The sequence below is a fragment of the Barbus barbus genome (genome assembly GCF_936440315.1).
Source record: "Barbus barbus genome assembly, chromosome: 7".
Classification (NCBI taxonomy): domain Eukaryota; kingdom Metazoa; phylum Chordata; class Actinopteri; order Cypriniformes; family Cyprinidae; genus Barbus; species Barbus barbus.
The window spans coordinates 36,805,360-36,830,716 of record NC_136735.1 but is presented as its reverse complement, the minus strand read 5'-3'; the positions used below and the strand labels follow the sequence as shown (position 1 = coordinate 36,830,716).

The 25,357-nt window shown below is 34.5% G+C and overlaps 3 protein-coding genes across 4 annotated transcripts in view; 2 read left to right on the top strand and 1 right to left on the bottom strand.

The window, feature by feature from the left end:
- LOC306872060 (cell adhesion molecule CEACAM5-like) overlaps positions 1-8,881 on the top strand; it is a 43,002-nt gene extending 34,121 nt beyond the window's left edge. Inside the window, exons 9-11 of the mRNA XM_079420404.1 lie at positions 2,955-3,194; positions 3,334-3,492; positions 8,185-8,881. Of these exons, the coding sequence (XP_079276530.1) occupies positions 2,955-3,194; positions 3,334-3,492; positions 8,185-8,273 (488 nt within the window). The 3' untranslated portion in view covers positions 8,274-8,881. The remainder of the gene's footprint in view (positions 1-2,954; positions 3,195-3,333; positions 3,493-8,184) is intronic.
- On the bottom strand, positions 7,782-12,250 carry LOC306872743 (CD48 antigen; the record flags this gene model as incomplete). Its single annotated transcript, XM_079421503.1, has 6 exons — positions 7,782-9,018; positions 9,826-9,866; positions 10,280-10,371; positions 10,591-10,857; positions 11,162-11,470; positions 12,142-12,250. The coding sequence occupies 4 exons, from the start codon at positions 12,248-12,250 to the stop codon at positions 10,283-10,285; spliced, it is 774 nt and encodes a 257-aa protein (XP_079277629.1). The 3' UTR covers positions 7,782-9,018; positions 9,826-9,866; positions 10,280-10,282.
- A 2,163-nt stretch (positions 12,251-14,413) lies between these two features.
- LOC306872059 (uncharacterized protein) lies at positions 14,414-24,824 on the top strand. Of its 2 annotated transcripts, XM_079420403.1 has the most exons (6): positions 14,418-14,879; positions 18,912-19,205; positions 19,307-19,546; positions 20,853-21,017; positions 23,188-23,472; positions 23,585-24,791. In XM_079420403.1, exons 1-5 carry the CDS (start codon positions 14,822-14,824, stop codon positions 23,463-23,465), a joined length of 1,035 nt encoding a protein of 344 aa, XP_079276529.1. In that variant the 5' UTR covers positions 14,418-14,821; the 3' UTR covers positions 23,466-23,472; positions 23,585-24,791. The 2 variants fall into 2 exon arrangements, with proteins under 2 accessions (XP_079276528.1, XP_079276529.1); XM_079420402.1 differs by having other exon boundaries at positions 14,414-14,879; positions 23,188-24,824.
- The last annotated feature ends 533 nt before the right edge of the window (positions 24,825-25,357 follow it).

The following is a 25,357-nucleotide window of genomic DNA, read 5'->3' as shown; positions in this document are numbered from 1 at the left end:
TTACACTGTCTTTCTTCGTTCATCTGGAGAAAGTCAGGCTCTGTCACCTCTCCACGGAACAGCTCACGGTGGCTCTGTACCCAGCACTGTGAATGTCCCTTATAAACTTCCTCTTCAGTTCCTCTTCGTGCTTCTGTTAAAAATAGAAAATACATTGTGTTTGTGGGGTGAATATGAAATTAATATCATCAGTGTCACTAAAAAGTTTTTACCTCCTCATTGTCATCTTCAGCCATCACTGTTTCCGTACTGGGTGACTGTTTGTTGACGGTGGACAACCTGAAGACAGATTCAAGGGTTCGGTAAATGGACTATTTGTATAGCATCGTTTTACTATTTCCAACCACTCAAAGCATTCAAAACATTCAACATTCTGTGGCCTCTCCAAGGTTATGTTATTGCTTAACATTCAAGGAGGAAATATTTACAGTGTGTCTGGGTAGTTTGAATGTAGAAGAATCCATTTCATTTTATTAACCAGTTGTGTGTACCACATGTGACATGTTTTTCAAGAGCAAAGGACACCACCACCTTCGGAGCTGAGGGATGTCATCCTAACAGATAAAACACAAAACTTTGAAAGCATTTGAAAAACCTTCTGAATTTTTTTTTTTTTTTCATACATAAAACTACAGAACAAGGACTGGAAAAAAGACTGGTGATTGCATTCTTGTACCTTGGTTTTGATGATCTTCCATGGGCCAGGGAGCAGCCGAACTGCAATTGAGCTTATAAGAAAAAAAAATTTCGTCTTCTTCTTCTTGCTTTTTATGGAGGTGGCAAACAAACTTCTTTTTCGTCTTGCTTCTAGATTTGATTCAGTTCTGATGGCTGATATAGTGTGGACGCATCAGGAACAACAGGGGCGTAGATCTGCCTGCTCCAGCTCCTCTACTCCTTCTGGTTGCGTAAAAGACATTCGAGAAATACTGGATAAAAGTGCATTAACGTGTCCTTGTAACAAAAGATGTCTTTACGATGCTTGCCGTTGGTTGCAATCTGCGTTGTGTTCATCTCCACAGAAGCTGTTTCAGGTAATGTTTTTAACGAATTTAACCTTTTATTGAAGATGATGCAGCAATTGAAATTATATTCTAGTATTGTTGATAATTTACATGACTTCAGTGTATGGATGACATTTGTTATTGAAGGTTTAGCCTACTAACAATATTATTAAGGCGAAGATGTGAAGAAAGGGTGATGAAGTTTCTTTTCGTCTCCACACTGCGCGATGAATCTCATTTATATCTATACACTGTTTGTTACAATGAAATGATCGCAGTCAGAGGTGTTTGAGATTCAACAGATATCTGTGATTGACTACACTGTGCTCAAAACACGAACTAGAAACTTTCGACGCTCTCCAGAGCACAAACACAAACACACACTGAAGAGCTGCCCAATCTGATTCGCCGATATCATATCATTACAGACTGAATCACCGCGTGCAAAACTGTGAGAACAGAGTCAGATGTGAGTCTCACTGAATGCATAAGAGTCTGCAGCCTTTATTTGATTGGTCTGAATTATCACTGACATCTTTAGTTGATGATTCTGCAGAACCACCAGCTCCCTGATCACTTTCTCTTCTCTTTTCTGTTTCTTTGAACGGAAATTATTTCTGTCTCCTTCAGCGTATTGTGAATTATGATTAATACATCAGAAATCAGAAGCATACAATGCACACATATTACATAAGAAATGACATTTGCATAAGGTTTTGTGGTGGCAGTGAGGAGGAGGGCACGTCTAGATAGTAATTCATCCTGATTGAACTCAACATTTCAGAGGTGAGGCTCTGTTTTCTAGCTTCATTACACTCTTAAAATATAATGTCCTCCTGCAGAGGAAAATTGTTTGTCATAAATCAATATCTCAGGAAAATGTTAAATCAAAATATGACCTTCTTTTATGAAACAGGATGTTGATGTCATACATGTCCACTGTAGAGGACACCAGGACTTAAAGCATGTTATTACACATTTTGGGATACACAACAAATGAATAGAGAAAAAAAATGATATATCAATATTCCTATTATATATTATTATGAAGATATCATTACTCCCATTATTGCACTTGTTCATTCTATATTGCCCCAAAAACACATTAATATGCAAATTAGATCCAGATTATAGATACATTGTATATAATGGAAAAACTCGTTTATGTCCATTTTACACACATTTTGCACAAAGAAAAATGTTATCTTTCATAACATAGTTGAGAATCATCTTTATATAAAGTTTGGTATAAAAAATGAAAATTGATTTGTGATTAAAACAAAAATCCCACAGTTTTTGCCTTTTCGTGAATATTCATGTCTTTTTATTTTTTTGAAAAAAAACAGGACTTTTTAACGTCCCGATGTCCTCTACAGAGACATGGCATAACATATGAGTAAAATATCATTTTTCAAAAATATAGTTTTCAATTTTTTTCTTATGCTCTAAACATTGTAATGACATGACAAAATACTAAATTCACAAAACTGTTTTTCCTGGTACTCAGGAGGATATTGAGTTTTATTAAATCCTAACATATATTTATTTTCTTATAGTTTCAGAGAAATGTAAAACAGAGCTACTAGAGGGAACGTCCTGCAGCATCCAGCTGCCAACAAGAAACATTGATAAATCTAATGACATCAAATGGGTCCATCTCTCTAGTGGTGACTACATTCACAGGAAATATGGGAAGATGAGGAAAATCAATCCAGGTCTAAAAATGGAAGAAGATGGATCATTAACATTTGAAAGTGTTAGTCTGAAGAACACCGGCAAATATACATACAGTGTTTTTACTAATGAAGGAATACAGATTGGTGCTGGAGAAAAGGAAATTAAAGTTTATGGTAAGAGGACAAATAGCCTTCCACCATAATTACAAAATAAGAGTGTATATTTCTACAGTAGTTTCAGTTGTAGGAAATAACCACCATGTTTCTGTCTCAGCAAAGGCTCCTAAACCTACTGTGACAACCGACTGCAAAGATGGTGTTGCTTCACTCACCTGTAACACTGGAGACCGTACAGATCTGACTGTATCCTGGTATAAAGAAGACAAAATCATCCAGAATGAAAAAAACCCAAAACTGCTCTTGACATCTGCTCAAGTACAGGAGGATAAACCGTACTCATGCAGTGTAAGCAATCCTGTCAGCAGTGAGCAAAGCGACAGCGTTACAGTATCATGTAAGTCTTTTTAATTTCACATGCTTCTAATTCATCAATTAATTTGTTTCAGTTTTTAAGATTTTTAACAGCTTCAAATAGATTAATGATCAACTTGTTTGTTACTGATTTCATGACATTTCTTGTTCTTGTCTTACAGGTGCTACAGGTGAAAGCTCAGTTCCTGATAAACTCTTTGGCTTTGATTTCTGGATAATGGTGATCATTTTAGCAGGTTCAGGAGCCCTTCTGCTGCTGCTGCTGCTGCTGCTGATATGTGTTCTTTTGTTCTGTAACCAACGCAAGAAGCACCAAAAAGGCAAGAGATGTCTTCATCACCTCTGAAATTATACTGTATAAGCATTTGCATTTTCTACAAAAGGGAAGCTGATAAAATTATGAAGCTGTCGCTGTTCTTGTTGAGCTTTTAAAAGTTCACACCACATTCCTCCACAGTCATTAGCATATTTAAATGCAAAATCATAAACTTATATTTATTCATTTAGCAGATGCTTTTATCCAATGCTAAATTATAGGAGTAGTATTAAAATATATGATCGTATAAATACAATTTTAAGTCACTGGAATGAACCTATAAAGGAATCTTCAGAAAAATTGGTTATTTGTTGCCTTTACCATTTACATTTATTAATTTAGTGACTTACAAATTAAGTAATAGAAGCGATCAAAATAAGAAAAGAGCAACAATATATGTGTTGTGACAGTTTTTTAAAATAATAAATAAAGTGTAAATAGAAAAATTGAGAAAATTAAAAAAAAATGTAAAAGTAAATAGAAAAGTAAGTTCTGTATTTTTTAAGCACGGGGTAAAAATTTAAAATTACAGAAATAGACTGTAAATGTACATGTTCCATGTAAAATAACACGGCAAACCTGTAACTGTGAATAACCATAAAAGTTAAAAGAATATTAAAATAATGTTTTTGGTTTTTTTTCACATAAAACACAATCGCGAATTTATCAAAACTTAGAAATATGCATTTTTATTTAACAGGTGACCTTTTATAGTAATTTTATTATTTTTAAATAGTATTTCTACAGGAATAAAAACAGTCAACGGTGATATCTGGTCCCAAATGAGTTACATACTTATGTTATCATATCATCATACATTCTTTGTTAAAATAAACGAACATTTTTGAGGGCTATGAAGAGCTAGAGGAAATCCCGCCCGGCGGAAGGATACCTCTCCTCTAGGCGCACAGCGGAGAAGCTGAGAAATAAGCAGGTAAAATGCCTATTTTCTGAACAATATAGGTTTCTGGCATTTGTAACTTTGTTTTGACTGTCATTCTTAGTGTTATTATTTTGATTTTGTGTGTTTTTAAACTTGGACTCGGACCAATTAGGCCTAATGTTTATGATTTTTACATTTGAGGTCTCGTTTTAGTTTAGGTTTGTTAGTGTAGTTATGTTTGTTGCTTGACCTATATTTTGGTTCCAGTTGCATTCTGTCGAATAACGTTAAGTGCCATTTTTCCACATGAGGGAATTTCCTCAGACAATGATTATAGCGCCTATTTCCATTTAATCATAGGCATATGATGTGACGTCGAATTATTCAATGTAGGCTTCGTCTAGAAACTTAAAATGCTGTTTAAATGAGTGAAAACTTCAGGCTACTCTGAGACCAGATTGATTGGGAGACCTAAATTCGGTTAGAGTCAGCTTCATGTGGTGTAGATGTGTGTCATTCAGATTTAGACTGTGTTCTGTTTTTATTAGGGCTGGGAATCGATTCCAAGAAGAATCTATTCCGAGGTGTTGGGAATCTAGAGTCCATCAAGAGGGATCGACTCCTCATTCAGAGCTTTTTTCAGTTCAACAAAGCTTATCTATGGGTGCCTCTCAAACAGAGGGCTGCATCCTACAAAGGCTGCACACATTTAAATTCACAAAAATAAACTGAAAGGAAGCGAGTTGGTACTGAGATGATCTGAATTTGAGGATTCTGCCTTCTGTTTGAGAAGCACAATTCGCCTCCCTCATGCTCGATAAAAGCCGTAATTACAAGAGTTGTGACATAAAATATCATAATTTTTGTATTTTTATTACCCTTCACCTCATGCTCGCTAAAAGTGATTAGAAGTCTGATTCGTTTCCACGAAAAGGTTCTTTCAGATAGTTTTAATGAACCAGTTCAAAAAACAAAAAGACAAAAAAAAAAAAAATCGATGCAGAGGTTATCTTACGGTGGAACTGGCTTATGTTGTCCACAATTTTGAGCGCTGCACTACAGAAGAGATCATGACGTGATCGATCGTCTTGATCTTATTTCCATCTGAAATACTATATTTATATTTTTTTGCTATCAGCCAATGATAATTCTAAAAGAAAACATCACGGGTCAAGAGTGCATCTGATTGACAGATAAACCACAAGCTCTATCAAGCTCTATCATATCTATCGTATAATAACTATATTATAGGGATGTAACGATATAAAAATTTCACTATACGATAATATCTAGATGAAGTCCCTCTAGAACCTTATTGAACGGACACACAAAATAAGTGCAGGACAGTACATTCCTTAGGAGTTAAGAAACCTCCTCTTCTCCATCTGCAAGTCGTAAAATGAATAAATGATCAGCACCGCGCCCAATTGTCTGACTAAGCTTCCTGCCTTGATCTGCTTATCATCTCATGAGACCCCTAAAACAATGATGAATTTGAGGAGAACATCTGGATGTATTTAAGAACAGAACTTCACTGTTGTTCCTTATCACTTAAACATAATTCACCCAAAACAGGACAAAGAACGTTGTATCTGGAAATGGTCCAGGGTGTAACGCATAATTCAAGGATGCTATCAACAAGGGAAGACTGTTTTACAAGAAGACGTCTGAGCATTGAAGAGCCGCAGATGTACATCCAAACTGACTTCCTGACCCCCTTCGTTCTCCATGCATTCCAAAGAAACGCGCCTTTTTCTCTTCTTTGACAAGACAAAATAACTCAAACTGGCATAGAAGACTTCTAAGAAAAGACATTTGTTTAGTCCCATCGCTATTAGAACAAATACATCCACGAAGGACGTGCTTAATGTCTCTCGTATGCTTAGTGTGGTTATTTAGAATTTTTAATCTATGCCTTAACCGTGTAGTAGATAAAATAAGAGTATGTACTTTGTGTATGCCAAATACTTGATGTTTGATGTTGAACGAAAGCTAGTTGCGTGGATGAAAGTTGACTTTTAGCATCATAAAAATATAGCTGGGGACTATGCCTGAAAGTGGTCCCCAGCTATATCATAGGCTACTGAGCTGGGGCTACTTTCAGGCGCTGCGTAATATCATTGCGTCTGCTACACACATGGTACGGCAGCAAAGTTCCTTGATTATTACGCCGGAATGAGAGTATAGTTCCTAGCCATATTTGCCTAGAAAATCACAACTTTTCATTTTCTGTCGGTCTTAGTGCACGATGTAACTACAAGAGTCAATCTTTAAACAGGAAAATTATCGAAACTCTTTGGTCATTTTTGAGCGAGATGCTAATGGTCTAATCCGATTCAATGATCTATGCTAAGCTAAGCTAAAAGTGCTACCGCCAGACCCGGAGATCGGCTGAATGGATTCCAAAACGGTAAAACTCAACTGTTTAACTCTTGGGGAGTTGTAAAATGAGCCATTCATTACATCCCTGATAAGATATTTATTGCGATAATAAAAAATAAAAATTAAGACTTGGATTTTTTTACATTTTTTTTACATTTTAAAGTTAAATTCTGCTATCTAATGCACTTTGAGAGGTCAAAATTACAAACTCCAACCCATGTTCTTAACTAAGAAAAGGAAAAAGTCAGAAAAAAATGAATCCATATTGTGCTTTTGGTTTTTTAGTTTGTTTGTCAGAGACAGTGCCTAAACATAATGGCCCAAAACACAATTTTAAAGAACTTTTATGTTAGAATAAGAAGTTTAAATAAATATATTTAAAAAATCTACACTTTTTGCCCAGAAGACCTATCGTTTCATATTATCATGTGACCACAATAATATTGAGTTTGCTATCGTGATGTTCCAAGTTAACCGGAGCGACCCAGATTCAGTCCGTATCCAAACCAGATGGTGCATCAGCACCTAGAGATGACAGCCCTGAACGTCAGCAGAGTCCAAGACAACTCGATGAGCCCCAGAGACTGATCCCCAGTTAAGACCATGTCACTCAGACGGCCATCGGAACAAGACCACAAGAACCAGATGACTCCTCTGCACAATCTGACTTTGTTGCAGCCTAGAATTAAACTGCTGGTTTCCTCTGGCCAGGGAAGAACGATGAGGTTTTGGTTCCTTCAACACAGTGTTTTCCTGTTTAATATACTGTAAAGCTGCTTTGACACAATCTGTATTATAAAAAGTGCTATATAAATAACGGTGATTTTACTTGCTGCAGTTTTATTTCTTGACCTCTTTATTTCTGATTCTGATCTCGTTATTTCTGATTTCTAAATCTGATTAAATTCATTTCCTTGATGTGAATGTCCCTTTACTGAATATCTTTCAAAATGGTCATCAAAAAATTAAGCTCAAATCAGAATTTTTTTTTTTTTATGCATTTGACTTTTGACTATTTTTTATTTTTTGGCTGCAGTAGGAATTTGTTGCTATTGAAGATACAACCGCCTGTAAATATTTAGCCTTGGATATTTAGTGTAATTTGTATTCAGTGATGTGACCAAGATACCTTGATTGTCAAAGCTGTATGATGTCTGAGTGTATGAATGTAAGAGAAGGAAATCAAGTCAGCCGACCTGCTATATGTAGCTGATTCTGGACGACTTGTCTTCAAGATGAACATGTTCTAACGCATTTTTAGTCAATAAAATGTTAATACAATAGTACATATTTTTGACCATTAATTTTTTCACATTATAGGGGAAGCCGAGCTTCCCTTGCAGTCTTAAAGACCCATGAACATTTGAATGTGTTATTAAATTATTGAAATATTGTCAATTTTATGAATATCTTGTCTTTGATATCTTTCAGATGAGAAAGAGTTCAGACTGAGGAATCTCCAAGCTTCAGATTCTACCAAAACAGATCCAAACGCAGCAGGAACATCTAATTACATTTGACAACCTGAGTGTTCATACTTCCCTAAACACACATAAATCACCTTATGAATCTGAATTGTTGTTCAGACAGAGAGGCCAAAGAGAAACAAAGTCAAAAGAGCTCCAGTTGAGTTTTAGAGGATTCATGATGAGCAGAACTGTGTGGCTGATGCAGCATCTGTCATTCATGGATGAGTTATTCTTGAGGGGAAAAAATATTTTCATATACACTATGCAGTCTAGATTTTCCACAAAGAAATTAAATAAACTTACTCTCGTAAATCTTGGGACTTCTACAGCTAACCATGAGGACCTCTCCTTTCAGATGCTGTAAGCCCTTCAGTGTTTCTCCAGCAGAATTCTTACAGATGATTGTTTCAATGTACTCGCATATTAAATACACTTAAATCACTTACCTAAAAATGTATAGTGTAATGCTGCAGTGGTTTTAGGACATGTACCATGGTAGTACTCTGTTATTCATAGAAGTGCATATTTCAAATTACCAATACCAAGGTATTATTCCTGTATCTGAAATTAGCTATAAACAACTAAAATAACTGAATGATGATTTTACAGTATTAATATGAGTGAACTGAATAAATATAATGACAAATATCTCCTCACCCATAACTTCCAAGCTGAATCTTTGTTCCTGCTTTTTACTGTTGATGTCGATGGAATAAAGTCCACTATGGTCCATATTTAAATTAGTTATAGAGATTTCTCCAGTTTTCTCATGAAGAGTTGTGATGCCTTTGAATCTCTGAATTGGGATGGAAAAACCATCATCAACATTTTTCATTTTATTCAAATTTAAAAAACATCCCAACATTTCCAGAATTCAAGTCGTAATCTGTTATGTAGAACAGAGATGTAAAATTAGCTTTAAGCTTAGACAAGTGTTGCTGTTAATATTTCCCTGAAGACACAAATCTCTTTGCCTTGGTTGTCATATATACTATTTAATGTTGATGTGTTTTATGTTTTTCTTAATATAATACACATTTTTAGTAGGTATTTATTTCTACACAATCATCCATGCCTGCAAAACTCTCTGCTTGGTGCCAGTAAGAGTTTCTCATTGTCTCTCCTTGAAAACTAAGTAGGCTATTTGCATTTGAAGCATAGTATTCAGAACCAAATTATGAAGTTTCAACACCATCAACAAGATCCAGGAGACAGAGAGGTCCAAAAGCAACAGTCAAAGTTATGAAGGCACAGATGGGTAGGAGCTCCAGTTGCTTTAGTAAAGCTGGGATTTAGAGCCGATTTAGACAAATGAGGCAAGAAGATCCATGTGTCGCTTTGCATCTGAAGGGACAAAATTGGTCCATGATGTGACAGGTAACAGCATCAGTCTCTTTTTTTTTTTTTTTTTTTTTTTATGTACATTGTAAAAAAAACATGTACAGTAGTTCCGGTCCTGGATGCTGTTTGGTCAGTCCAGTGCTCATTAAAACAGATGTTTATCAGCTGTTATCATTGCACACAACATCAACCAAGATTGATTTAATTTGTCTGTGATACTGCTGTAATGATTTTCCACAAGTAATTAAGAAAATAAACTTACCCTGGAAATCTTTTGTTTCCCACGGTGAGTAGTATTATGACCTTAAAGAACAACAGTGACAGACTCAGTCATTTGCAGTAAACATAATCAACCCAATTTACTTCATTAATACACATTCAATGAGGGCATGTTTTCTCCCGATGTTATCAGTCAGGAGCATGCTACTGGATAATGTTAACCAATAGCCTAATAACAATTTAGGCATTGTTTTAGCAAACTCAAAATTAAAGTCTGGCTGTATTCTGGTCATTTATTTACCACTTAATATATTTTTTTGTTGTTGCTGTATACCTGATTTCACACTGAATATGACATTATGGGAGTAGAAAGGTTGCAAATGACAAGTCACCTCAAGTTTTGGACAGTGGTTAAAATGTTGCATTTTAAGCAAACGATAAGCACAGATAAAAGAAACACATTTCAAAGGTTTTAAAAGATTTAATGATAGTCTTACCACTTATTTGTTTATGAAAAAGATGACCACAGCGATCACAAGGATCAAAACAATCAAAGAAATGATTGCAATGACAGATTTTGTATTTGAATCTAATAAAGATAAAGAAAAACGGCTATTAAAAGTGAGTGACGTGACAGCCAAGTATGATACTCATACTTGGAATTTGTGCTCTGCATTTAACCCATCCAAGTGCACACACACAGCAGTGAGTATAGTGAACACACACACAAACACACACACACACACACACACAACTAGCCATTTCCTATCCAAGAAATAATGTTATGCTGCTCATGCCGCTGTCTTACCATGAAACAGATCTCTCACATAGACTGGATCACTGGTTTCCTCACTCACTGAGTTCTTCAGTGTGCAGGTGTAGTGGCTGTCTGGGTTACTGCTGTTGGTCACTGTTAATTTCCTCATATTAGGATACTGTTCGTGAAGCTTCTCTCCATACCAGTGTTTCCAAAGGACTGTACTTTCAGAAGAGGCTTCACCCTCACAGCTCAAGAAACATCCACTAACATCTTCCAGTACGCATTCTTTTACTATATAAGGTTTGCTGACAGGCTCTATGAATTAGGATCAATAAATAGTAAAAAAAAAAAATCAAAATATATATTCAATATTAAGTAATAATAATATTGTTTTAAGCGATTATTAATAATATCACTTTTATGTAATTGTCTACACATTTTGTCTATCATTATCATTTCTAAAAAAATATCTTGGAAATGAAAACAAACTAATCAATATTATTAAAATGAAATAAAATAATAAAAACGTTGAAATTATGTCTCAATTATTTCTGACACAGATATGTAAATACTGTAATGCGATGATGAATATGAAATGTGCATCAATGCATTACCTCACCTATAACAGTCAGGGTGAATTGTTTTCTTTGCTCTTTGCTGTTAATGTCCACGGTATAAATCCCGCTGTGTTTCAGCTGCAGATATTTTAAGTTAAGATTCCCAGTGCTTTTGTCCAGAGTTGCGTGGGATTTGAAGTTGGCGTTGGGAATGTCAGTGCTGTCATCCTCCCGAACCCATTCAATGACCTTCACAACAACTCCATCATTGTCTCTATGTTTCCATATAATGCTGGTGGTACTAGGAGCAACCGGTCCAGTCACTGGAGCAAACGTAGTTTCACTATTCACTGCTTTAGTCACATCATGTCCTGTAAATAAGACATCATACAGTGATTCGACATTATAGCAGAAAACTTATTTCATTGTATCCTACATTATTAGCCTACATTATTTCCAAAACAACTTTACAGTACTTGGAATCTGAGTTCAATATATTTGCATCGTTTTAAAAGTTTGATTTTATATTTTGTACTCGATTTTATGATTTAATATATTCAGTTACATGGTTCAAAATCTGTTTTAGAACCACTTTGATTTTACTCAAAGCCCTTAAAGCACCAAATTAAACGTGAAATTACAATCTAGTGGTTTGAGTTTCTTTTACAATGACTTCTTACTAAAAACGACTAACTAGGCTAACAATGCTTGGCATGGTGGTGCCATGCACTTGGAGAAGGCTTTTATGTAAATACCAAATATTCATTCAGCACCAAGTATATAAGCATAAAAGAACTATGCATTTATACAAACAGTTTAATTTGTAAAAATAAATCTGTAAAATAACAGAAAAAGTATCTTTACACACTACATTATCTATTAATTTTACGGACAATTCTGTTAAGTCTAAAACACTATGCAATAAAGTGTATAATTCTAAATACTGGTAAAACATCTGTAAAAACAATTAATACTGAAAATTCTTTCAAATTATACAGTATATCGTGCCCTATTTTTCCAGATTTTTTTTTTTTTAGAGTACCTGAAACAGATTCGCAGATGATCAAGATCCATATAAAATGGCATTGTCTGAAGAACATCATCTTACTGCTTTCTTCTCCTTGGTTCTCTACAATAATCTCCCGAGGCATCTGTGAGTTTGCTGAACACTTCTAACAGTGCGCTATTGTCTCGAGTCTGTAGGTTGAGTTAGGGGATCGTGTCTGTTTGTGCTCTCTTGTGGAAGAAAGGAGGGTTGACCCTGAAATGAGCTTCAAATTCAGAAGAATCTCTGCTTATTAAGAACCTCATGTTAATGTTATGTGATAAACATTTATACCTTCGGGAAATTGGTTTGTGATTCTTTCTTTCCCAGAATTATTTGAATTTCTGTGAGAATGATCCAGCAATCTTATTAGTTTTCAATCAGACCTTCTACACTGCTATGGATCTCTGAAGTTGAAAACTATTTTATTTTTAACGTATAAGCGGTGCTGCCATTTTTATGTTTGCGATGCTTCTGGTCTCATTCGCTTCCAGTTATTTTACCTGCACAAACAGGGCCATAGCTGGGGTTTACCTGTGCAGCTGTAGCCGTAGGCCCTGTCTTTAAGTTCCGGGTACAGAAACCGAATAATCAAATGTAAAATAGCATTGCATAGTCACTGTAAGAAACTGCACTGCAAAACTGCACTGTTATGGTAAGAAAACAAATATTTGTACCCTTTCAACACAATGTCAATAATAAATTAAGACTGTATATTTCTAAATGAGTTCCAGCAGTAGAAAATAACCACATGTTTCTGTCACAGTAAAGGCTCCTAAACCTACCGTCACATTCGACGGCCAATTTAATGGAAATGCAAACTTCACGTGGCATTGCAGACAAGGTAAGAGAGACATCTTCATAGCCTCTAAAATTATGCAATACATTTGTACATTTTCAACCAAAAGGAAAGTGATTCAACTATGAAGCTTGAAAAGTTCACGCCACAATCCTTTACACTTATCAAAGTAATAAAATGGCAAAACTTAAATATACATGTATTAATTTAGCATAATACATGAAAAAGTGCATTAATATATATATAAATACAGTCATATAAATACAATTATAAATAATTGAATGAACCTGTAAGGTATTTTCTCAAAAGCAGGTCATTTGTTGTAACCAGTGCAACGCTTCAGTTTCCTGTTGTCTCATATGCATTAGATTCAGCATGTTGAGTTAGAGGCAGGTTGTGATAATAAACTGAAACATAAACACATTTAATACATAATATATATGTTTTGATTGTTGAAGCCACTGTTAGATGCAGCATTTTCCAAATCTCTTTGTTCAGAAGGCACCAGACAGATCTGGAAGACCTCTTTATATCCTGCACAGTGCATTTAACGGAATGATTTTATTTATTTATTTATTTTATTTTTTAACTGTACTCATCTTAAATGCACAGTATCAGGGTTAACATTAATCTTCCTTGTTTTTATCACAGGTTTGGGGACCCGCTCTGTAATAAACAATGAAAAATTATGAAAGTTCAGTTCACAGTGAAAACAAAATGAAAGTAAGTTGTTTGGACATGTTTTTGGACATTTACCATGATAGCACTGTGGTATTTTTGGAAGTACCTTGGATTACTATGTTAATAACATGGTGCATGAATTTCAGAAAAGCACCAGATTACAATCTGACACAAATTTTCTGGAACAGTTTTTTGCAAGTGAGGCTAAATAAAACCTTTAAAGTACAACAATTAAAGTAAAAATACAATGGTTAATTTTCATTCAATTTAATAATCAATATCCACTCACCCATAACAATCAAAGTAGGATATTGTTCCTGCTCTTTACGGTTGATGTGAATAGAATAAAGTTATTTTACAGTAAATGGGAAGTTGTCCAGAAGATGGCAGTATTGGATGAAAATTAAATTGTCATGCAGTTGTTTATGTTAAAATAATCACAACGTCACTGGTATATAAATGGCAAGGCTTTTATTATACTTACAGGCTATCAATTTACTGTTTTCTTCATTTATTTTACCTTGAATGTCCAGAAATATGTCAAATCAATAGCAAGACACAGAAAGTGTGATGTATCAGACCAGAATATGAAATAAACACATTGGGCTAAATACTGTGCTTTTGCAATTTGCCACATAAATATATAATAAATATACTGTGGATATGTAATCAAGGCTTTCCCTTTCTACCTAATTCACATGAGGTTGTGTTAGGAGTTTGTCTGACACACGGCCACTGATGTTTCCTCCCACGGTTCAAACAAAACCCATTTTTAGGTCGTGACCCACCAGTTGAGAAACACTGTCCTAGTTTGCTCCAGTATAAGATTACATATGCATCACACTCAGAGCAAGCCTTTCTGTATGCTTTTTCTATCTACCTAAATCATGTAAAATACGTTTTAAATCAGTGCTTGCCAGCTTTCAAGTCCGCAGGATTGAGATAAAAATAGCTAGCCAAGTTCACAAAATATCAGATCCATTTTTCTGTATTTGTTAGACAGAAACACCTGCTTGATAATGCAGCACATTCCACACCTGTGATGCACAATGTCAAAATGCCTCCGTCTACACTACTGACATCTTCAGTTCATGGTTCTGTCTGCGTAACCGCCAACTCTAATCGCGAACAGGAAATTCTTTCTGTTTCCTCCAATTGTGAAAAGGTTCTGGAACATTTGCTGTTTTCAGAAGAGCAATGAACTGCAAATACAGTCTGTTATTTTTATTCCTCTGTGGCTTTGCTGCACTCACTGGTAAGATGTGATTACATTTTATATATATATGTGTGTGTTTTAGTATACTAAAGTGAATTGGCTCTTTTTTTCCTTAATTTTAAGGATGTAACTGTTGACCTGAATATATTTTTGTTGTTGAGATCAAACGTTATGATGTAACATATTAAGGATAGTAATCCACATTATCCTTTTGTCTCGTGCATATTGTGCTATTTAATATCATAATAATGACTTAAAATCATGTGGAAATATTTGTATTCAGTTAACTTAAAATGTACTTTATATATGAACATCTAAATTCACTTGTTATTCAATAGTCTGATCAGGTAGAAATATCTCGTTTGCAGTGGGCATTATACAACTGAACTTAAACAGTCATTTTTGGCAATTATTAAATGCAAATCTAGTGACGTTTACATGCAAACCGCTGCAATGAAAGATTGTTTGCTTCTACCTTTAACAGAAACACTTACAGAAAGTGGAATATATAGATAAGTAGTAAAATTCTAGGGGAGACCGGTCCTTCTGTTTCTGGGTCTCCATGAAGAACATTTACCACCCATGGAACTTCTGCATTCCACAAAAGGTTCTTTATAGTAATAAAATGCCTCTTTAGATCAAACTAAGGGAAAAAAGAGGTTCTTTTAAGAACTTTTGACTGAAAGGCTCTTTGAAGATGTAAAAATGGTCTATTGCATCGCTGCAAGACCCCCCTTTGAAACCTTTTTTTGGGGGGGGTTAGTTGAAACCTTTATTTTTGTCTCATGGAGAGGTCAGCGTAGAGTAGCTAAATTATTAAAGAGTAACTAAGATTTCAGTTACTAAAAGGTTCGAGTCAAAATTTAACAAATGCTAATTTTATTAGGCATCAATTTGTTGGTTTCAAACATCAGGTTCAAAACTTTTTTAAAATGGAACAATTTTTATTAAATTCCTATCATCATATTATCTGTTGAATAAATAGGTGAACGCCATAAAGACTGACATAAGACACGAGTCACTATCTAGCAAAGGCAGATTTGAACTAATCCTATACTGTATTCTCAGGATAGGGTCTTTTTTCATATAAATGTCAAATCAGGACATATATTTTGCAATTTTACACAGTTTTATTTTTATACTTTTTAAATTTCTATTGGGCAGTTTGCTTTGAGTTTTGTGTTGCCTTTTTGCCGTTTCCTCAATTGTCTTACTGTTTATATTCTAATGAAAAGACTGTAATATGCTCTGTAATTAGTGACAACATACCCCATTCAGTTTGATAACGCGCCCTATTGTTATAGGAATCAGTGTGTTAAATGAACCGTAACCATTTTATAGGACTAATTTTGAACTCACAGCTTGAAAATAATATTTGACTTTTTATTTTACATATATTTAGGAGTAAAATCATTTTCCTTTTTTTTTTTTTTTTACATCCGACTTTAGACCTTTTTTTTTGGGTTGCGTCATTTATAACTGACTTTGTCCCATTAGGGTAAATTATTTTTGCCAAATTGTTTGAAACTTCCCACATGCTTCTTCACTATCTGAAAAGAAGTGAAAAGGTCTTACTGTTTCAAAAAACATTGAAAATCTTTATGAACATTCTTTTTTTTTTCTTGTGCTGCTATATTTGATTTGGAACTCGTGCATGAAAATGTCTATAACTTGACACAAATTCAGATGCAATTTCACTGCCTGAAAACCATGTCTTAAAAGCATTAAAACAAATTTAACATTATGTTTCATCTTGGAATTTTGAATCAATTATCGTAGCACAAGTGAAAGTCAACAAGACTCTTCTTTTTCAGTGTACTCCACACATCTCACACGTAAGTAGATGCTAACTTGTGCAGTCATCATAGGAGCATCGCTGCCTGTCAGTATAGTATTGCCAATAGACATTGGCATCTTTACTGAGCTCAGGTTGTTGTATGGATCACATCTTTCAAACTGGCATACTATAATGTACCCAAATACCTGACTTCCACAACAACCTATTCTTCATCACTGCCCTCACCCTCATTGCTTCTATCCTCATCGGTCCTCAACAACTTCTTTTATGACTACAACCTGATTTTCTGATGCACTCATATCTCTATCATCAATGCTTTCTGAAATAAGTACAGGTTTGTCTCACCATCTTCCAAAAATCTTACAAAAATTAACCTAAAACACACGTATAAAGGCTATTATACTGCAGTGCTGGTCAATAGTGCCAGTTACACCAAATATGCATCCCATAATAGGACTTTGTTGGTTATGCATGACGCTCAAAAAAGTGCATTAAAAATTACAAAAAAAAAAAAAAATGTAGAAAACACATTTGGATGTAGGCTACATGTGAATTTATTTTATCGTTCCATTTAATATTTGAAATTTGCTGTCAGCCAATCAGGAATTCAAGTAGTGCAGACTATGCAAATGTGATGCTGATGCGCGCTCTAGTCGCAATGGCAATGCATTCTGCTACCATCTGTATTAATGGGAGGTAGCAAAATCTGACAGGGTGCACAAATCATCAGAACACCGGCGTTAGAGTTTATCCAACGACAGTAGATCAACAGATCTTACGCACCTGCAGCGCTTCTGTGAACGGAGAAAACACAATAAAACTACAGGCTTACATCAAAATGAATATATATATGCCTATACACTAAATATATTTCACGTAAATCATTGACAGATTAACAAAAAAAATGCTGAGTTGGGCCTACGGTTCAATGTGACGCATTCCAATGTTCTCGGGAAGGAAAACGAGACTCAAAAAGTAGTTTTCTTTATTTTGCAAAAGCCTTACAGTTTTATTTTACTGTTTTATTTGTTTTGCAATAGCTTGACAGTTTTGAATGATGTCTAGCATCTGTATAACCAACCAGCGTTGGTATGGCCATATGGAGCAGGCGCCTCGCGCGCACAAAGACACATATTTTTGCCACATTGCAGCCAGTTCATTACGTTACAGTGCTCCATGCGTTCAGCGTGATCACCGCCTCACTGTGCTGATATATAGCCGATGTGAAGGATGATGTTTTATGTCGATGAAAGTAAAAGCCAATAAATAATATTTTAGTATAAGTCGAGAATATGGAAACATTGGGATTCGTGCCGAGTGAATTTCACCTTTAATTTGTTTTAGGAATGACGTTTGTATAGCTATATCCTTAAGTTTAGAGGATTTGTTGTGAAGAGAAACTAATAACTATGTTTATAATGTTTGTTAACATTTTTGATTTACCGGCATTTTAGCCTTCATCATTTCTGAATAATAGCCGAATAAAAAAGGCTTAGCCTTTGTTTGGTTTTTTTTTTGTTTGTTTTTTTTGTTTTTTTAACAATGCAGCAAACATTTTCAAATATCTTTAAAAAATACTTTAATGTCTTTAAAGAATTAATAGATTTTTTTTTCTTTTGTTTAGTAGCCTACATTTAGAAATGTAAAGATTTGACTAGCGCGGCGGGTTAAGATACCCTACCATCTCATTCTGTATTTTTTTCTTTCTTTTTCTTTTTGTGTAATGAAAATACTGTACTTTATTATTATTATTATTATTATTATAGGCAAATACATTTTTAAAAACAATGGTATTAACGGTATTAAGCATTATTTTTTCAGCTGGAACCGGTTTCGGGACGGTAATAATACAGAGGAGCGCATGAACGGAAACATGTTTTTCGTTTTCAAGTCCCAATTTCCTTCTTTACTACTTTGTTACCAAAAATATGAAGCCCATGGTAAATAAATTTAAATTTTACTGGATGAAGGGGATGTCATTTGACATCACTAAAATATTTTTTTTGTTGGCTGAACATTAATATTGTATTTTAAATGCAATTTTCTTAGTGTCATTTATAAATGACGATATCCCATAAATGGACAATTATGGCAGAATATAATTTTGAACTAAGATTAGTCTAAGGTTAGTGTCTCTTGACTTTGAAAAAGAAACCCATCCTGAAAGATATTTATTCTTTATAATGTTTATGTTTATTGCTCATATTAAACCACAGGAGTGCATGAATCCTGTTGAGTTTTATTCAATGCTAATATGATTTTATTTGTTATAGTTTCAGAGAAATGTAAAACAGAGCTACTAGAGGGAACGTCCTGCATCATGGAGCTGAAAACAAAAAACATTGATAAATCTAATGAGATCAAATGGGTCCATCTCTCTAGTGGTGACTACATTCACAGGAAAAATGGGAAGATGAAGAAAATCCCTCCAGGTCTAAAAATGGAAGAAGATGGATCATTAACATTTGAAAGTGTTAGTCTGAAGAACACCGGCAAATATACATACACTGTTTTTAATGCTGAAGGAACACAGATTGATGATGGAGAAAGGGAAATTAAAGTTTATGGTAAGATCACAAATATTCATACCACCATAATTACAAAATAAGAGTGTAAATTTCTTTTGTAGTTTCAGTAGCAGGAAATAACCACCATGTTTCTGTCTCAGCAAAGGCTCCTAAACCTACTGTGACAATCGACTGCAAAGATGGTGTTGCTACACTCACCTGTGACACTGGAGACCGTACAGATCTGACTGTATCCTGGTATAAAGAAGGCAAAATCATCCAGAATGAAAAAAAAACAAAGCTGCTCTTGACATCTGCTCAAGTACAGGAGGGTAAACCGTACTCATGCAGTGTAAGCAATCCTGCCAGCAGTGAGCAAAGTGACAGCGTTACAGTATCATGTAAGTCTTTTTAATTTCACCAAGTTCTCATGTTATCTCACATGCTTCGCATTAATTATTATTATTATATATTTTTAAATGCTTGTGTTTTATTCTGTCTTAAAGACAATATTTAAATCATGATTTTTCAGGCAGGCCTGAACTTAAATACTGATGTTAAAAATTAAGAGGTCCTACTCTAGCAGAATTAATGGCATATCCAATGATTGTATGAAATACACACTTGTTTTTTTTTTTTTTGTTTTTTTTTCATCTGGTCGTTTCCTGTTTTTACTGTTGAAATACAATCACGAAACAATAACCAAAAAAAAAATCAACAGTATTTTCCAACAACACGCTGATACTTGATAAACTGTACTTACTGAAGATATCTCAATCATTTTTGCCAGTCAAAAACTTTGTACACTCTTTTTCTCTGTAAAAAAAAAAATATATAAATAAAATAATTATTGCTATTAGCTGTCACAACTTAATTTTGCATTAGAACTCACCTGGATTTGTTGAGATAACTCAAAGATACGACTTGTTGCTTAATACGGCTTCAGATTTCAAGTTGAATAAAATTAAAATGTACTTTACGTTGAGGCAATATTTTTAACAGTGTTTTTTGCTTTATTTCACATCAAAGCCATCAAAACTAACACAAATGTTTGTCTGGAAGTTATTTAGTGACGAAAAAAATTAAGACCTTTCGAAAGGAAGAAGAAATCGCTTTCTTGTTCATGTCAAAGATCAAGTGTCCATTTACTTGAATCAATGTATTTGTCAATGTATCTGGGTTTGCCAACATGCATGACTTTCCCTTGTCTTTGCAAGGGACACAAAAATTGCAAAGTAAATTAAGATTCATCCCAGAATAGATTAAAAGGGTATTGTTTGGTACTGTATTGAGTCATACTGTAAATTCCTGCCCTCAATCAACTCCATGAGGAGCATCTTGGGATGTATTTTAAACATTTATTGAATGAGGAACACAGATGCTGCAAACTTATTGATGATTTTATGCCATTCACAGTAGTCAATAAAATTAAATGTATACATGATTTACACAGTTATATTTGCCTAAATTAATTCCAAGCATTTAAATAGAAGCTTTTAAATCAAAAGATGATTAAGATGATTAGGAGTGTGTCCAAAGCATTGACTTATGCTGTGCATTTTAAGGACTGTCTCGTGATTGAACATTGAACTTTGGCCCATACAGTATTATGCATGATGCAGTTCTTAGGATTTTAAACCGCTTAAAATAGAGGGTTTTTTTAATGATCCACTTGTTTGTTACTGATTTCATGACATTTGCTTGCAGGTACAGGTGCTAAAGGGGATGGCTCAGTTCCTCGTACACTCTTTGGCTTTGATTTCTGGATCATGGTGAGCATTTTAGCAGGCGGAGGAGCCCTTCTGCTGCTGCTGATATGTGTTCTTATCATCTGTGCATGTCGAAGCTGTAACAAAAAGAAGCACGAAAAAGGTAAGAGACTTCTTCATCGCCTCAAAAAGGAAATAACTGAAAATGATCGAATTATGATGCTGTAAATGTTCTTGTTAAGCTTTAGTCAGTGTTTTAAATGCCAAATTGTAAATATAGTCATAGAAATAAAAATATAGATTACTGAATTAATTTATGAAGATATCTTCTCAAAAACGGTTATTCATTGTACTTAACCAGTTTAAAACAGGAACACAATGCCTTTTACCGCAGATTCATGTAGTGTCATATGCATTTGATTCAGGTTAGAGGCTCTATTATATGATAATACACTGAATATACTGTAATATATATATATAAAAAAAAAATCTTTTTTTTTTTTTATTTGACTATGTTAAGCCACAGTTAGATAATCCATTTGCCGAATCTCTTTGTTTAGGTGGCACCAGACAGATCTAGAAACAAGATCTAACAAACTCTGCTAAATATCCTGTATACAGATGTTTTATGTGGTTTTCTGAAGCATTATAAAGAACAATCAGCACTAAAGGTTTTCTAAGAATCCACACAATCAGCACTTTACAGGTTCTATAAGAGTCACCTTCAAAAATAAGTAGAATAGTTTATAAGTGGTTATCCAATATATCCGGTGCTTGAAGTGGGCCGGTACACACTTCTATATGTTAGTCTTTAGAGTACCTGCACTTTTTGTGCATACTGGCACTTCTGACATGTTGCCGGTACTCAGAGTGAAATCGTCAGGGTCTGGGTGATTAGGCTATATGATCCCATATATGATTAGAAATTATATACACTGTAAAAAAAACAAAAGTTGAGCCAACTTAAAATTTTAAGGCAACCAGCTTGTTGTTTTAAGTTTATACAACAAAAAGTTTAGAATCTCCTACAAAAATAAGTTTAGAGAACTCAAAAATCTGCTGAAGCTGGTTGCCTTAAATTTTTTTATTTTTACAGTGTAGAAACTATGTAAATCACACTACCCAGGCGGGATCACCTCTCATCTCGACCAATCACGTGAATGAACACAAGCAGAGTCGGTCTACTTCATTGTGTGGTGCGCGAGAGCATGTCAGGGGAGTAGTAGAATAATAATGAATTATTGATTACTAATTGAATCAGTACTTTATAACGAAAATCATCTTAAAATCAAAAGAAGCAGACTTTTGCAATCACATCATTCTAAACCGTAAACTCCTGGAAAGTCCAGTAAGCTCAAAACAGCGCTAATGCAGAGAAAACATCAGCGATTACGGAGAGAATAGTGACTTACGTCCAGATGTCAGTAAAATCATTCTTTTCAGCGTGTATTTGGCTTAAAAGCAAGAGTGTTTTATAATGAACGCTGATTATGCGGTGGTCTGAGATTTAGTGATTCTGAATGGATCCGTTTATTAAAGGCAGGCGCTTTAGTTAGTCTTGTTTGGTATTGCAGCTTGACTTGTGCTAATTTGTATTGAAAACCTTTATTTAATTATTGATTGATTGATTGTGGCACTATACATACACTGTGAATTATTAAAAAGTACTTATTTATTTATTTAAATAAATAAATAAATAAGGAGGGGGGGTTACTGGCACTTCTTTTTTTCCACTTCAAGCACTGAATATATCACCAAGGCTGATACTGATTGTATAAATTGTGTTTGCATTATTGGTCTTTATTTGAGAAAATATGATTGCAGCACACAGTCTTAAAAGATCAATAAGTGCACTGCTGCTAACAGTGTTTACTTGGTTTCTTGTTTTTAATAAATCTGGCAAAATTACTTTTTCCTCATTACATCAATTTATTCAGATACATTCCTTTTCAAATCATTTTTATTTTGAATTTAGAATGATTTAGAATTTAGTGGATAAATATTATGGAAATTAATATAAATTGAATTGCGGTATGTGCTATTTATGTATGTGTTACTGCATATACATAACACATATTTACATTTAGATTTATTTATTGAGCAGATGCTCGACATTGTTCAGATTAGTATGAAAGGGAGGTATTAAAGAAAGAGAGAGGAAAGTTGTTTTTTTCAGGATGCAGTCAATATACATATTGCAGTATGTGATATCATATATATATATATATATATATATATATATATATATCAGTCATCAGTTACTGGCATCAAAAAATAGAATAAAATTGCACATTTACTTACAAAAATAAAATTTTATGAACATCTTTTTCCAGATGAAGATGAGCTCAGGCTGAGGGTTTTACAAGATCAAAACCTAAACGGTACATCCAGATCCAAGCACACTGCTAGGGGGCAACCAGCGCCCCCCGTCCCGCAAGAAGACCCATCTCCACAAACCCAGACTCAAACCCAGACTCAGCCCAAAGCCCAGATCCGCGGTCGACCTCCACCACCGCCTGAGGATGACGAGGAAAATCCTCCTCCCTTACCTCAGCCGAGGAATAAACAACAGCGCAAGAGACATGAAGAGCCGTACCGACCAATGGAATGAGACACTTGTATTTTCACCGAAAGACAGAAATATGGGGTCTTAACAGAATCATTTTCATGAATGAATGAATGAATGAATTTGATCATGTACTGACCCTCATGTTTTTCCATCTTGTATAGTTTTCTTCATTCTCTTCAAACAGCAAAGGAGGTCTTAGGCAGAAAGTCAAAGTGGTTCTTGTCCATAGAGGGAAAAGAGATGATTTATACTTAAGCTCCATAAACATAGTCCTTAAGACTTGTGCGCTATACTCAAAGTATTCTGAGGACGATTTATGTAATGATTAACACCGCAAATATTGACAATCAAAAGATACACTTTTTTTTGTTTGAAATCAAGAAAACGTACATATTGAGTGAGTACATCTTCCAAACTGTGTTCTGCCTTAGTCTAAATCAGTGTACGCCTCTAATAATTATTTCTATTTTAAAGTTGTCGGGGCGGATTTCCAAGGAAACTGCATACTTTTGATCCTTTCATTATGCTGTGTCTGTTTACTGTATGTCATATTCGTAAATAAAGGAAAGCAAGCAGAAGTCAGAATAGTACTATATTAATAAGTGAATGTAGCTTGAAGAAGTAACAACTGAATATTGAACCAAAAAGCAAAAAGGGAAAGCTAAAGTATCCGTAATAAAACACGAATCAATATATTTTGCATAGAATCACATTTGCTGTGCAGTGGCTAGGATCACAAAACAGTGTTTATGTTGGTAACAATACCAATCTCTAAAGCAGTTACTACATTGATCTGTGTGTTATGGAAGCCCATTTCCACCACTGAATAAAAAAAAAAAATAAGAAAGGAAATTGCGACTTTTTATCTCACGATTCTGACGTTTTTCTCGTAATTCTGAATGACAGAATCAGCCGAAGCACAACTCAAATGATCAAAACAATGTCACTCTACGAGTCAACGTCAGCCTCTAGAGTTGTCTAGCTTCCAAATAATAGAATACAGAGAATAACGATTTAAATTTAAGTCTGTTTGTGAGGTGAACTTGACTATATTAAGAGTTTTCATTTTCAGATGAATTATTCTTCAGGTGCACTAATAGCCTACTTTCTCCCAGGTCTTATTTGTGTCTTTTAACATCTAAAGATATCTTGATCATTATACTGGCACACCTGTAGATATGAATGCATTGTGTTTTTTATTTATTAACATGACGTTTAGAATTTTGCTTATGTTTGTCTGCATTAATACATTGATGTAAATATATTTGGGTTGTCGCTTTTTAGAGGTACAATTAACTTAGTGCACCTTTAAGTACAAAACAAAATTATAATTTGTTCCTTGTGTGTGTGTGTGTTTTATGATGCCATAAAAATAAAAAAATAAAGACATTTATATATTTGAATGTTTGTGCACCTATTATTCGTTTAAAACATTTTTCAGTTCAAAGTTTTCAGTTCATTCGTTTGCATTACTTCCCCATTAAGGTCTTCTCAGAACATATTTTAGACTATAAAAGAGACAATAGAGTAAGTGTGAATGTGTTCTTTCATTTTGACAATACACTCAATTGCACAGAATCATGCAAATGCAAAGCATGCTTCTTTAATGCAAAACACGTTTCATTTTCTTGTGCTCTGTGGTGACGTTTTCTCACTAAAATCAACATCTAACTAGCGAGTGTGATGGTCTCAGGGATGTGGTTAACTGCATCTCATTTCACCCACTGACATGTCAGCTTTTTCTTGTATTGTTTGCTGTTTTCCTGTTGCGTGGGAGATGATGAGATGATACGGCCTGCGAAGGCTGCTCAAGACACACAACTAAGACAAAACATTAACTTGTTTCCCTAAATATTTTGAAAGATTATTAATCCCATTCATGCTGTGAATATTGCTCCATAGCTTGTTCTTGGTGGTAAAAATTAATAATAGAA